The sequence below is a fragment of the Cloeon dipterum genome, chromosome 4 (assembly GCF_949628265.1).
Source record: "Cloeon dipterum chromosome 4, ieCloDipt1.1, whole genome shotgun sequence".
NCBI lineage: Eukaryota > Metazoa > Arthropoda > Insecta > Ephemeroptera > Baetidae > Cloeon > Cloeon dipterum.
Window position 1 is genome coordinate 15,219,377 of NC_088789.1, and position 14,917 is coordinate 15,234,293.

Consider the following 14,917-nt stretch of genomic DNA (forward strand, 5'->3'; position numbering starts at 1 on the left):
TGAACACATCACACTATCTTGATGTGTAATTGTTAATTAAACTTGTCCCCAGCTTGCATTAGCTCACGTTTCGCAAACAGTATGTAATTGCTTGGCATTCACTCGGAATTTCCATAAGACACGCAATCAGTGCGTCCTATTAAGGTCAGCAGCAAAGTAATTTCCTTTGCAAGGGAGCCAGCTTTCGAATGCATTTCACGACAATTCATTTGATGAGATTCTCTTGTTCAGCATGGAGACTCAGTTTACGCAGAGGAAAAATCTTGTTAAACGAATTTGCAAGTTGCAATCTCATCACTGAACTTGGAAACTTTGCTTTAACAACGTCCAAGGAATGCAAGCTGCAAGCAACTCTTGGACGTGAAATAGTGTTATGTGTTTCGTTTGTGAGACCTGCAATCAATTGAGGAACACAAATGGAGCATTTTATTATCTTTTCATTTGTGAAATTGCAATATTGACTTCTGAAATAATCAAAATCCAAAATAGCTAAACAGAAAAAAAGTAGGCCATTTTGTATGGCCCTGCCTGCTCACACACGCGAACAGAGAACGATGACCAAGCAAGCCAGCAAGCAAAGGCAAGAAAATATGCGAAAGGGTGCATGGCCTGCTTTCGCTTGCCACTCGCGAGGAATGTGAGACTTATTATTGTTCCCATTCCCAGAGGTGGCTGGCTGAATTCGTTTCCTCTTGCACGCCTTTCCGCGTCCAAGATTTTTCTCGTGCTCAAATATTCTCCGCTCTTTTAGTGCTCGCAGCATAGGCAAGTATAAAAAGAAGCGAGAAAGTGAGTACGTTGGCGAATTTGGGCACGTCCGCGCCGCGTGAGATACGATTATTAAATTTTTACTACCCCAGAGAGGCCGTAGGACGCTGCGTTTTAATTACACACAGTTTTTCTTTGCCATTAGGTCTCCTGCTTTGTTTGCTCGGGCTTGAGAGGGGACTTGCTAATAATACGTAACGGCGCCGGAATGTCGGAAGAAGCTTTTAATGGAATCTTGAACGGTATTTTTAGAAAGGCGAAAAGGGTTGCCTTTTCAATCAATTTCCCCTTTTGGAAAGATAACAGAAAATTGAACTTTATCTTGATATAATTACTTTCCATAAATCGACACATAGTAGCACAGGAATTTCATTTTTTCAGTGCTGATCGTATACTTAACTTCATATTAACTTTCTCTATTTACGAATAAAAGTGCAGTAAATATTGGCGTTTTGCGAAAATCAAAAGTCAGAAAATAAAGGAATAAAATGATCCATGCCATAAGTGACTCAATCCTGAAATATTTCTGATTTAAAAATCTTAATCCTAGTCGGCTTGGAAGAGTTGGAAGAAGTTCACATTTCTGTCCCTATTTTGTGAGACATTTTTCTTCTTCCTAACCTTCCTTTGATTTTTTAAGGTACTAGAAGTATGATTTTGTTTTAAAATTATTCCTTTCAAAATATCGTCTACATTTTGATTTTTTTCAAACTCATATTAATCTAGTTAATAAGTGAATTTTGGTTTTAAAACTTAACAAGCTCAAGAGAAAATATACAACCACTGTAGACTCTTAAGCGTCATCATTGACGTCAGAGTTGCTTCCTTGAATGAAATTAGTAGACTGAAATAATTGTTAATGCATTTACGTAATCCGTTAACAAATTTTGTCTGACGACAATCATCGCATACGTCCCCATCCTCAGCATCAAGATAAGACCCAGATTTTCGGTCCATGTTACATTTTTCGTAATAAATTTTCCTCGGCTGCGAGGAAGTCGTTATTTGTCACTGATCACGTCCTTCAAGCACAGCTCAACGCTTAAGGCAGGCTCTCTCTCAGCGGCAAAAGCATCTTATAAAAAATAGCTGGTCTGGAATTGATTGAGGCTTGACATGGCTGACACCCTTTATCGCCGACACGATGGATTTTTAAACTCGCTCGCGCACAGTGGGGGAGGCCAGTTAGCCAGTTGAAAAGTAATTAAGGGGTCGCTCAAGCCACAAGTGGCGCCTCGTGATTGGATTTCGGAGGCGCCGCTCTCTCGCCGCCAATTCCGCCAGCCGATGGATGGATGGATATATAGTTGGGGTGGCCGGGGGGTGGCTTGTTGGTGGCTCGAGAGGACTAGATTCGGCCGGCGGCGCGTCGGGGATGGCGAGAATCTTTTCTAGGTTATGCAGCCAGCGTGTGACCTCTTATTGAGAGTCGAGCGGCTTGCATAGCGCGCGCCAGGCCGAGCAAGACGATGGAGAGAGCTAACGCGCACGCTGCACACATAAAAGCAGCCCCTCCACAGCCCCCAAAGCGCCACAAGCAGGCACACACAACATATATATAAATTATACGGCTCCGAGCAAGAAATTATCAGCGATTTTACTTGCCCTTTTTACGACGGCTTTCGATTTTTATGGCCGTCGGCCGGGCTCTCTCTTTAATTTTCCAAAGTGTGTGAACTAGAGCCCTGCGTGGTCGCTCCACTTACCAACGAATTGGTGCTTCGGTAATTATTTCAACTAGGCTAGCATTTTGACCTTAACGGGCGAGCTGAGGGTAGGGCTCTCCTCATCGTAAATTAGACCTGATTTTTTATTCATTGATGCGCATGCTAAAATATATTTGCATATTATTAAGCAGCTTTACATAAGCAGTCTGACGGAGAGCACACATGCAAGCCTTTGTCATGCAAATATCTTTGATGTTTCAAGTCTCGAAAAACTTAGCATGCTAAATACCGGCTTGTTAAAATTTCAGAGTAAACCAATTGATTAGAATATCTATTGCTTTAGTTAGAGAAAAATTCAAAATTTATTAATTTATTTTATTTTTTATGCTTGATGATTTACAGTGATAAATAAAAATAAAAAGGTATTAGCAAAAAACTTCTATTTTCGATTCAGGATCAAAGAAGCGGAAAACTCACCGACTTAATAAAAATTATTGGGTTCCCTCCAACAGAAAAAAACCACGGTAATTGATTTTTCATATCACGAACATTTTAATGAGCAAAAGAAATATTTTTATTTCATCATATTTAAACAAATAAAACTTGAAAAAAAGAAAAGTAGAAAAAAATCTGAACGCTGACTTTCAAAGATCCCCATTAATTTTGACCCAAATAAATAAAATATGAACTGATTTTAACGACCCTCGCGAGCTCAACAGGGTAGGGATTTATTCTGGAGGGCCGAAAATTAGCCGAGTGCACCACGCCCGGCGTCTTTGCAACTTTTGCGATTGGTTAGAACAGCGCGAGGCAGCATCATTAACCAAATCACCCTACTTCCGACCCCCGCACGACTTTGAAGCGTTCGAAATCATTTCGAGAGGGCGACCGAAGTCGCTTTCGCTAATTGGTGCCCGGAGAGCTCGCTCAGGCAGACTTTGATTTTTAATCCCACTAGCTCGGAAAGTTTGCAGTAGTACTTTCGCGGAAATTGTTTTAATAAACCTGTCATTGTGTGCGCGTTGGCGCGGCCATAGTAGAGAATTCCCTCTCTTGCCTGCTGCTTGCACTGCAGCTTTGAATATATTAATTCTGCTCCTCTAACAGATTAATTTTCCTTTGACGGCGTTGCTCGCCGCCAGCGAATTACTCCATAGGAAACGTGCAGCACTCACGCTTGTTGTGCATTTTTCAAACGATTCAAACTATAATTAAAATGAGAATGAGGTTTGCATTACCGCCAACAATGCTTACGCATGCTGTTCTCGCAATTTATGTGTATTTATACCGTTCCCTTTTCACAACGGGAAACATTTAACTTATTTTGGTTCACACTACCGTAGAGTCGGATTTCAAATCAGCTTGTCTGAATTTTCTAATCTGCTGTTGAGAATTTTGACAAGTGTGGACACTGCCAGGTGCGGAATATTCAAATTTCTGAACTCCAAAACGCCGTTGAAAACCTCACAAGCCCACACCTTCTAGTTTTGGCTCTTCAACAAAATGCCTTTTGAGGATGCACTATTAGACGCTCAGCCCTATCAGCCGCGTGAAAAATAAAAACAGTTAAATAAAAAACTTGGATTGTACAGGCTTTTGTGATCTGCTAAACTCTGTAAATATATTGCGTTGGAATTGAAAAAGTTTGAAAAGCTTAAATATTTTTAGCTTGAATTTGCTCCTCAGCTCTGGCAAGGCCTGGCGATCTGTTGCGGTTTCCCTCTAAAAGGAAAGTTAAGAGTAAGCGCAGGTGCCGGCCCTCGGAGCATCGCATTTCGCTCAAAGTTTTGACATAATCGGTGAAGGGCGAGCTTCCATCTGCGCGGCAAAAACGCGCGAGCGTGCTGAAATCTGGCGTTTAATTGCCAAGCTGCTTAGGTGCTACACGGACATCGATCCGCGGCTGGACGAAACTTTTCGACTGTTGTGGCCTCCCTCGTCGAAAAAATCACTTCATCGGGTCTGCGCAGCACTTTCCTCCAAAAAAGACAGAAAAACAGGGCGCGGACGACGCATTCGATTGCGTGTTTTTTTGCCCGCCCATCGACGAGCAGCAGGAGCTGCTATCTCGTTTTTCGCACGTGCCACCAAAGGAATTGTAAGCTTTGTCGACCTTCATCGCCGTCAATTAATTTGTATGATAAATAGTTCGGCCTTCGGGGATGCCAGCTAAAAAGGAGTGATTTAATTAAATTCACCGCGCACACAAACAAATTTCTGTGGTGATAATTAAATCAGTCAACTCGCTCTCTCGCACTACAAGGCGAAATTTCTATTTGTCGTTTGGCATTCCGGCTGCAAAACGCGAGCACCCTCGTGATGAACGTCCAACAAGCAGCAGCAGCAGAAACCTGATATATGTACGACTGTCTGTTCGCACACTCACACACAGAGACAGACGTTCTCGCTCGCTCGCCAGGGAGCTTCGCCTGGCTGCTGCATACAAATTCGTCTAGATATTCGCAATAAATGAAATGGCGCTAACTAATTCCGCAGTCTGGCTTAATTTGATTCTCGGTCGTAAATGTCTGATTGAAATGCGAGCTTTTGTCGACCATAAAATGAAATTTTAACTGACGCTGATAATGCTTTTAACCAGAAAAGTCATCAGCTGGACTGGATTTAGATAAAATCATTCCCACTCAGGCTTTGAATGTTTGAGTATCATATAGCGTCACAGTTAATGAAAAATTTGTTTGTTTGTATCTAAGTCTCAGAAGAAGAATCAATTTTATGACAAGTTTGAATAATTTTGCTGGCCTTCCCAATTGCAAATATAAATGGGAATTATCCTTACCAAAGTCGTTGACTGTAACATAACACTGAATTTTACAATGTAACGTGTTTTGCTAATTTACCAATATTGATCGAACAGCAGGATGAAGAGAGTGATGTATTAAATAATAAAAAAAACATAAAATGACAGTGATCATGAGTTCGTTAAGCAAATAAGTCTTTATTCCAATTATGAGGTGTCAAAAAGGTCTGGTTTGGCTCTTGTTTATGTACATATTTTTTATCGAATGTGTTCAACTGTTTGATAGCCTTTGTCGTTCAACAAATGAGCCACAGAATTGTTTTTTATTTTTCAGTCTAAAAACAAAAGCAAACATACTCCGTTCAATTTTATTTTTATATTCAATGTAACGTACATCACAAAAAATGTAATCGATAATCAAGCTGCTCTCACAACGATCGTGAAAATAACAAGCGCGTGGAATTTTTCCTGCTGCGCAACATTCAAAATTAGCCAACCGCAACGTGTGGCCCTGACGCAAGCTCGTCTGTCCGTCCGTTTCGCATTTGATTTTCTCTCCTCAAAAGTCGTGTCTGTGCACACAGTGAAAACAGATTGGACCCTTGTGGTTAGGCGACACTCCCTCTGCCCTCTTGCTTCGTCCCAGACTGAACACATTTATATAAATATAGCAGATTGGGCGCCGGCTCACACGGCGGCCGTGCGTGCTCGAATCTACGCCGCGATGCCCTTTCACCAGCAACATTAATGATGCTGCGCTCGGCCGTTTTAATCAGCCAAATTCAGGATCCGGCCAGGAAATCTGGCGTGACCGAAAAAACCCGTGCTGCAGCCCACCGACAAAAGACTAATCGTTTGCTTTTTTGCCATTTCTGATGGCCAATGCGTCCTTCTTTCCAAGCTCTTTGACGTCACGCCTATTTGCTTTTTTCTGCTGCTGCTGCTGCTGCTGCTGCGCGGTGAAAAGGACTTTTTGGCTTCAGTTTGAATCTCGCTCCGCTCAATCAGGGATTAAAAACCGGATTTCATAGGCGTTGCCAGGAAAGTTAACATAGTGTATCAACTGGTTTCAGCACTTTGTCTGAATCATTGCTGGAATTTGACGCAATTAACAACGTTAATTTGGAGGTGGGTGTTGACAAAGAAACGTTTATTCTCTTAGTGTATTTTACGGAACAGTTCAGAAATAACTTCAAATTTGTGAGTGAAATTCAAAGGTCACAGGATGGTTTTAACTCGTTAAATCAATCAAAATCGACGAAATTCATAAACCAGTGCTCGTTCTACACTCTAAACTAAGTGAAGCACCGCAGTGTTTGTCAAAATGTTCAATTCTGTGGGCTTTGCGGGAATGAAGTGAAACTTTTGAGAACATTAAATCTAAACATCTCTCGCCGAACCCGATCTAATATAAACAAAATTTAAAAATAGTGGTCCATTGTCATTACGGGTCACTTGCTGTTAGCCTTTTGGGTGACCCCATGAACAACTCGCGAAAACTTTGTATCCTAATAATATATCGAAGGATATATGGGCGTACGAGTTTAATTGGAGGAAACCCATAACCCATTCCAGAAAGAGAGAAAGGCGCAACTTTTAAAACAAAAAATCTCCTCAAAATTTGTCTCAAGGCAAAAAGGGTGCTCTGATGCGCTGATACGTTCTATAGATATACGAATTTTAAACCTAAAAATCGGTGATGATTTTTTTTAGTTTTTTACATCCAAATCTCGGCTTCCAACCGTTATAATGAAAAAAACACACTTTTACTCGTCTTTACTATTTACATCCCCTGAAGCAATAAAGGGTTTTGTGGGTGCCTTTTCATTCCCTCACATGACCATATGAATTTAAAGAGCAAGCAAAATTTAATTAACAATAATGATTTACAGTGTAAATGTAAACGAATGAGTTGATTTTATTGCAGCTCCTGTGTAAAAACCCACGCCCAAATAATAATGAACGGCCGCCGACGCAGTTCAAAATCGAGTTTCAGAGAGCGGCTGCCTCACTTTCCTCCGCCGCCTCTCATCGTTTCCCTCTGAGCGAGCATGAGCCAGCAGTGGTTAAACTGTCAGCTTTGTATTGCATCGACAATCACTGTGTCGCCGTCGCCGTTGTCGTTTGCACCAGTGTTTGCGTTCGAGGACACGCCGGCACAAACTCTGTGTGAGACCACAAAGATGGCAGGCGGGCGTTCAGGCGGGCGGTAAACCTAAACTTGTCCGAATCGACGTGTGTACGCAGCCTCCCTGCTCGTTGTACAAGACGCCCGTGGATTAGGATCAGGCTCAAACTCACTCTAGTGCTACTTATTGAAAAACTTTTGATTCTCAGCCACCCGCTGGCTAAGGGGTTGCCACCTGTTATTCCAAAATCGCCTGCCAAAGGAATACAACCCCACGCAACCTAATTAGTGACTAGATGCCTTTATGAAAGGGTGTTTCTCCGAAAAAAACGAAAACTGTTCGTGCTGCACGATTTTAAAATTGACTGAAACACAAAAGGCAGTTGCAAGAAGAATGGCTAAATAACTAATTTTAACTAAAGTATGTAACAGATCGTTTCGTTCAAGAGTAATCCAAAGATTTCGATAAAATTTGTCTCGCACACATTACCAGATTTTATTATTTACAACCACCTTGACATTTTACCGTGTAAATTTTTGGAATAAAAAAGTGATTTGCATCTTGATCTGATTATGGCTGTATTGAATAACTTAGAATTTTATTTTTACAGTACTATTATCCAAAGGGTGTAATTTTTGGTAATTTTACGTCTAAAACGACCGCTTGACACGGAACTAAATTACATCGCTTTACAATATCGTGTTGACGACTGGCAGACCGCATTTGTTTTGGAGACCGCGGTGGAACTATAACAGATATGAATCCAGAACTGGTCCTCGGTAAAAATACAAACATTTATTCATGCAGGCGCCGCGGCCGCAGACAAAGGCGGGGGCGGATTGGCAATCGTGAGAAATTGAGCAAGTAACCGAATAAATTATTCATTATTTTGCTGTGCGCCGATCGCCAAGAGGCAGAGCCGAGCCGCGCGCGAGAGCGAGTGTGTGCATTGATTTTGCAGGAGCAGCGTCAGCGGTGGATGGAGGCAGCGGCCTTTTTAACTTGTTAGCCTCTCGCTGCTGCTGGTGCAGCTGCCTAATTAACTTTATCTCTCTCGCAACGCATCGCAACAAAGGGCTATGCCATGAAATTTGCGCATTATTTTTCCTCTGTGTCCAATTAACGCCGCGCGACGAGTAAGCATCATCGTCCAAAAAACGCACAAGCAAGCTAGCAAGCGCTCGCTCCCAGATTAGCCACTTTCAAATAATTACACTTTCGATTTTAACTCTCTCTCTTTTTTAGCAGGAGTAATTTCATCAGAATAATTTGTTTCTGACTGTGTGGAGTTCAGTGTTTATCTTCAGCTGGATTTGAACTCGGTGTAGGTTGAGCGCAAATAGTAAATGATGAAGGTTTCAAAGCTGAGTAATCACTCCTCTAAAGGTGTTGGCGGTTCGAGAAGTTCACTTTCCCCACACAAGCGATCATTTTAACAAAAACTTATCTGTTTATTCAACCTTTGATAGTAAAGTTAGCTTTGATTTGGTTTTAAACTTTTCTTGGCATAGAAGTTTCGATAATGAAAATGGAAAATTTGTAAAGCAATAAAATTAAAAAATGTTTGTAATTATCAATTTTTTTGCAATCTCAAAAATGCTATGATGAAAACAAATTGAAATTCCTATCAGATTGTTACATTTTCATATAACTTTTTAAATTCCTCTGTGTTTTCGTGCTAGAAAAATACCATTTACCGCGAATTCTAACACAATATAATTAAATTGCTTGTTAAGCTGCAATTTTGTACATCTAGAAACATAATTTAATAAGCGCTTTCCTGGCATGGAAAAGTACGACGAGATAGAAAATAATGGCATAATAGCTCGAATCGCAATATCTGCTGCAGAAGGGACATCAAACAGAAGGACGTTTCAGCTTTTGATGAAAACTCTTTTGAGCTCAGTCATCCGATTTTCGCACTCGACAATTGGGTAGGCGAATTCGGAACAATAAAGAGGCGCAAAAAGGAGTGGAAAAAAGCAGCGAGGGTGCAGCGCGTCAGAGGGCGTCCGCACACCTGTCGAATCTCTGCGGACGGAGCGAGCGACGCCGGGGGCGGCGAGATTTCGGCCCCGAGGCGAGGCGTGACGCCCGGCCGTGGCCGGAGGCGGCCCGGGGGCCGCACCGCCCCCCGGCCGACCGACTGACCTGCTTCCTGCAGTTGGCTGTTGGTCACAGGTGAAAGTCTTTGCTCACTCGAAGTGGCTCTCTCGAAGCGGACAGCTGGCCTCGCAGCGGGCACTCCACCGCTCATAATCCTCGGCGTGCGGGCACTGCTGCGGGGGCCGTTGACGCGGCCGGGGGTCAGCCGCCCCGAGTGGCCAACGCGAGCTGCTGCGGCTGCTGGGAAACGCGACTCATCGCAACTCGTGCCGTCACACTGCTGAGCCCTCTGCTGCTCGGGTCCTCCTTTGCCCACCGTCAGTGCGCCCTTGCGGTGTTGCCGCTGAGCGCCAACGGCGCCACCAGGCAACGCCGCCCCTCGGCCCGCCTGCCCATGTGATCGCCCGACAGCTCCATCTACCCCCGGAATCACTCCCATCGATGGCAATACACCTGCCCCGACACTTCCTTCCGCCGCCTCGATGCCCAGTATCGATACGGGCGCTGGGCCAGCTCGCGCCGCACCGCGACCAATCACAATATTTAGGTCGGGCTGCACTTAACGCCGGCCTGAAACTCAATCCCTGCTCGTCGTCGGCCCAAGTGAAGTGACTGCTGCTTTTTCGCCGCCGCCGTCGCGCGCGTAATTTTCCGCTGGCTGTTGTGCGACACTCGGCAAATATCACACAATGCCCGCCACCCTCGGATTTTTCAAACACCGCGTGTGCCTCGCATTTGCCGCTTGTCCTTTTCGCCGAGGAATAAACTCGCCCATCCAACCAACTCGGCTCGATTGTTTCCGGGCTCTCGCCGCCCACCACCCCCCTGGGACCCGAAATTGCGTCGTGTTAATTAAATCGATCCTCCGCAAATCCATGTGTCAAAACAAAATCCTCAACAACCAACTCTAAAATTTAATGGCCAAAACTAATTCGTTGAGCTATATGACACTAAGGCTTGCAATTTCTTTTTCAAAATCAATACGATTCGTGCCAGCGTGAATAACGTATGTTTTGATGTTTCGTAGAACAAAGAAAGTCAATGTTCAACACCCAAAAACGTGTTACTCGTGCCATGTGTGGGAAATTTCATCTCTAGAGTCTTGCAGGGAATTATTTAAAGAGCTTAAAATTCTCACTTTGTAGTCATCTTTGAATGTGTAAAATTTTCGAAAAAGGTTCCATATTACCTTTTTGACCCGCAACCCGTAAAAAACAGAGCAACCCGCGTGTAAAAATTGTATTACGTCCCACCGTGTAAATCCATCTGTGCAGAACCCATTTTGAGTTGATTCTGCACATTCGTTTTATGACTTGGACGAATATTTCGTCTGCAATATTGATAAATTTGCGTAACCATCTGAATTTAAAGTATGTTGTATATTTTTACATATCTAAAAAGCTCAGCAATGTACATTTCAGAGCATATTAAAAATAAAAGTGTGGTAAATAAATTTATAAAAAGCATCAATTCAAGTGGAAAAAAGATTGAATGTGATGTGAGATTTCCAAATTTTAAAAGTCCATGCAAAGAGGCCTTCGAAATGTTTAGCTGGTGTTCGTAGCAAAAGTAATTTTTCATCTTTGAAAATTCTGAAGATTGCAAATCCGGTATTCCAACACAAATAAATATAATAATATCAATTTTCCGGAAAAACCACACCTTTTTATACTGTTAGAGCAAAGAAACAAGGATGGAGCACATCCGCGAAACTCAATTTTGCGTTTAGCAGATCGATGTGCGAGACGCCATATTTTCTCCGTTTTTATTCCGAGGAAATGGGAAGAAAGAACAGCGGATCTCGTTTCTGGTCGGTGCTGCAAACTGCAGAGTGTGGCGTCTCCATTTCGTTTCCGCGTCTTGTTCTTTTTCTCGCGGCATAAAATATTCATAAAACGCGCGCGGCGTCGCGAGTCTAAGTGACAACCGCAGCAAATCGAATTACTGATGGCGCGCGTTCGGTGGTATGCATCCCGTTTGTCTGACGTGCTCACCGGGTTGCATAGCCGGCGAAACGACAGACGCTCAGGATTTGAAATTCAATCGTGCGCGCTGCCGATCGAAGCGTCTGTGCTACTATTTATTTTGCCGAATTCCATCGATTTCCGGCCGTCACGCCTCCGGGCTCTGGACCGACGATCCATCATCGCGCGCGCAAAGTCCACTCCGGCGAAGCAACCTTTTCCCCCTCACCAAGTGTCAGATTTGCAGTGCATATCTGTTTGTCGGTGCGTCTAAATTGATTTGTACCATTTCATCTATCATGGTCACCGACTCTTTGAATGATGAGCTGGCCGGCCCTGGGCATTCGCGGCTCGACCGGACCATTGATCAACCGGCTTGACAACAGGAAAAACAAATATTCGAATGCGAAAATTCGATTTACCCCTCACGATACTTGCTGGTTTGATTTTATGAGCGTCTTTGTGAGATTGCAATGTAAATAAATTTATTTTAACTTTTTTGTTGACATTTGTGAACAGTGTGGTAGAAATTGACATTAACTGGAATTTGGAAAATATCTCTTGTATGCTTTTTATACATTCAATTTTGGCTCCGAATTACAAAATGGAAATTTATCAAATGGAAAAGTTATTTATTTCAACTTTGAACATTTGAAAGCTAATAAACTGCATCTATGAAACTCTGATTTGTCTGAAAAACTGTCAAGACCCTGTTTTGGGGGCAACGTCTTATAGATTTAAAATTATAAACAAATTCTTTGCAGGCTTTTTCGCTTCAAATCATCAATTAAATATTCTTTACAATTTATTGAGAAAAAATGTATTTCTCGAATCATACTTATTTGCAGCTGCCTGGTGGATTTAGAAAGCTAATTTTATTGCACGAATTTTACACCGAACATAATTTTTTCCAAGAGCTCTGATATTAACGTGCTTTAATTTCATTTTTCGCCCATTCCCAGGGCTTCACAAAACCAGAGCTGAACAAATGTTTACTCAGCAAAGCGGAACTAACTTGTGCACCGACATGGAAAAGGAGCTCGGCATATTAAAAAGTTGCGTATACCTCGTTTTACTGGAACCTCATTTGGTAATCTCTTTGCGGTTTATTCAAATATGTGCCGAGGTCGACGGCCGCATCCGAGGTAAAATGCAACAAGTGATTACATCAAACGAAGCAGCCAGCCAACGCAGACTGCAGTACAAGGAAGCTACACCTAGTGAGCCTCTAATAAACTGGTCTCGCTATTTACGATCAACAACTTTACCGACGGCCGCTATTAGTGCGCTCAAACTTTGGACGAGGTTTTGCGATTCAAAACTTTTGCCCAACAAATTGCGGGAAAGTTTTTACAAATCTCCTGCCATTATCATAAGACGATTAACATCATAAATTTCAATAAAGCGGTATGAAATATAAAAAATCACATGCTATGTAGCAATGGCATTGATAAATTATCGCGAGCACTGATTGATATTGATATAGACACTCTATCAGTCGTTTCCATTATTCGCAATTCAGGTGAGATTAATACATGATTGCATGAAGAGGGACACTTTGTCAACATTTGCAGGATACCAATTAATTAGTTTTCACCGCTGGATTGAAACTATTCGGTAAAATTAAATTTTATTATCCTAATTGATGATGAACCAACGTATCTGATTGATTGTTCGATTATGTTAACTGTTCTGAATCCTACGAACTAGTGATCTTGAATGAGATGCGCACGGTGAGCCTGAAGTTGCCGATCGCAATTTTCATCCCAAAAGAACCCCATGTTTTACGCCTATCGTAAATCGCTCACCATTCTGCTATACTGATGATCGGAAAACCAATTGTTTGGTCATTACTTGCAGCTGATGAGTTGTATGTTGTATCGATTTATGGTCACAGAAACACGCTAAAACTGGGTTTGATTCGATTTAGTCTTGTATGAAAACTACGTATTTGTTTAAATGGGTGATTATGCTGCGCGGGAAACCCCCGTCGTCGACGCAGATTGACCGACACATTGCGTATGTCAGCAGGCCGTGTGTTTCTTAAACAAAATTCGATAGTAAAATTCTACAGCTGCAAAGAGTCAGGGCAATCAGTTTTCCGCTCATTGGTAGCAGGGATTTAAGTGATTTACAGAGGGCATTTAACATGAGGATCTTATGAGACGAAAATTGCGTTCAGCAAATCTGGGTTGAATACTTATCTAATTAAATATCACTATTAAATATTAAAAACAATTTAAACCTAATGTCTTAGTAGGTGGTAGAAATTCGATTTTTAAGAAAAATAATTAAATTGTACTTCTTGATTCTTTAAATAATTACTAAAATAGGTCAAAATATTACTTTTAAAATGCTTAAAAATATCATATTTAATGGATAGTAACGGTTTCATTTATAAATTTATCTACTTTTATTTTTGTTTTGCAAAATTTACTATGTATCGTAAGCCTAGACAACACTAATAAACATAATTTGCAATAAAACTTGTTGAATTTGTGTCCTTTAAATTGTAATGCATGCTACGATTAATTGCAATATTTATAAATTTTAATTCGCTCTCCAATCAAATTGGCTTAACATTGGCAGTTCGATTGAAACGAACGAAGCATGCCTTGAAAAGCGATTTGTACTCACCAGTTTGTGTGCTCGAATCGAAAAAAGTGCTGGTTGTCTCGACGGTCATGGTGGCGAGGGTGCCATCTATGATTTGGGCGCATGAATCTCGACGGCCTCTGCTGCGCGTGAATTCATCCGACTGGCTTGACTGGCGGCGAAAATTCCGGCAACGGATCATTTCCTCGGTGGTGCTCTGGCGCCTGAAGCCGCGGGCGATCAGGATTTCCTCCGTGGTCGATTGACGCCTGATTGGGGGAGCTTTCGGCGATGGATCGCGCGACGAACACGTCGAGCTCGAGTCGGGTGACCTGAAAATGAGCAAACTATCGATTAGAACTCTGCTTGTGTCTGTAGTAATAATTAAAATTGACTGTGTTTTAATCAAAGTTTTTTTGTCTCCATACCCAACCTATTTTTTGTTCTATAAAATGTGATTGAATGGATGGGATTAATCCTAGTTTTTATTTAGTAGTTTCTGATCATTCGTCAGTGCGATTACAAATGAGTAAGGGAGTGCCTCTAATTCCCACGAGTGACTCCTGCCCACTCGCCAGCTGGTAATGGGCTGAGCAAATTGTCATGAGCAACTGCTACCCGGCCATAAAAAGGCGGCCCCTTAAATCAGCGGAGATAGGGACAAGGGCTCGACTCGAGTAGCAATGCGTTCAAATGAAAACTCTTAACTCGAGCCAAAGAGAGGCACATGAAAATTTCAGCCACATCATTTCCAACCATAGCAATTCTCGACGACGCGTTACAACGTGACGAAACTGAGAGCTCGCAGTTTTCTGTTTTGAGCGCCCCTAATTTCCTGCCCGTCAAAGAGTGCTTCTGCGATACTTGAGTGCGCAAAATGCGGAATTTGTCTGAGGAGAACGCGATTTCAAAGGAGAGCTTGTGAAGAGC

At 42.3% G+C, this 14,917-nt stretch overlaps 1 protein-coding gene across 2 annotated transcripts in view; it reads right to left on the reverse strand.

The window, feature by feature from the left end:
• Positions 1-14,917, reverse strand: part of rsh (radish) — a 69,751-nt gene that overhangs the window by 30,882 nt on the left and 23,952 nt on the right. For both annotated transcript variants that reach the window (XM_065488438.1, XM_065488437.1), the window contains one exon: positions 14,030-14,319. In XM_065488438.1, coding sequence (XP_065344510.1) covers positions 14,030-14,319 — 290 coding nt within the window. The remainder of the gene's footprint in view (positions 1-14,029; positions 14,320-14,917) is intronic.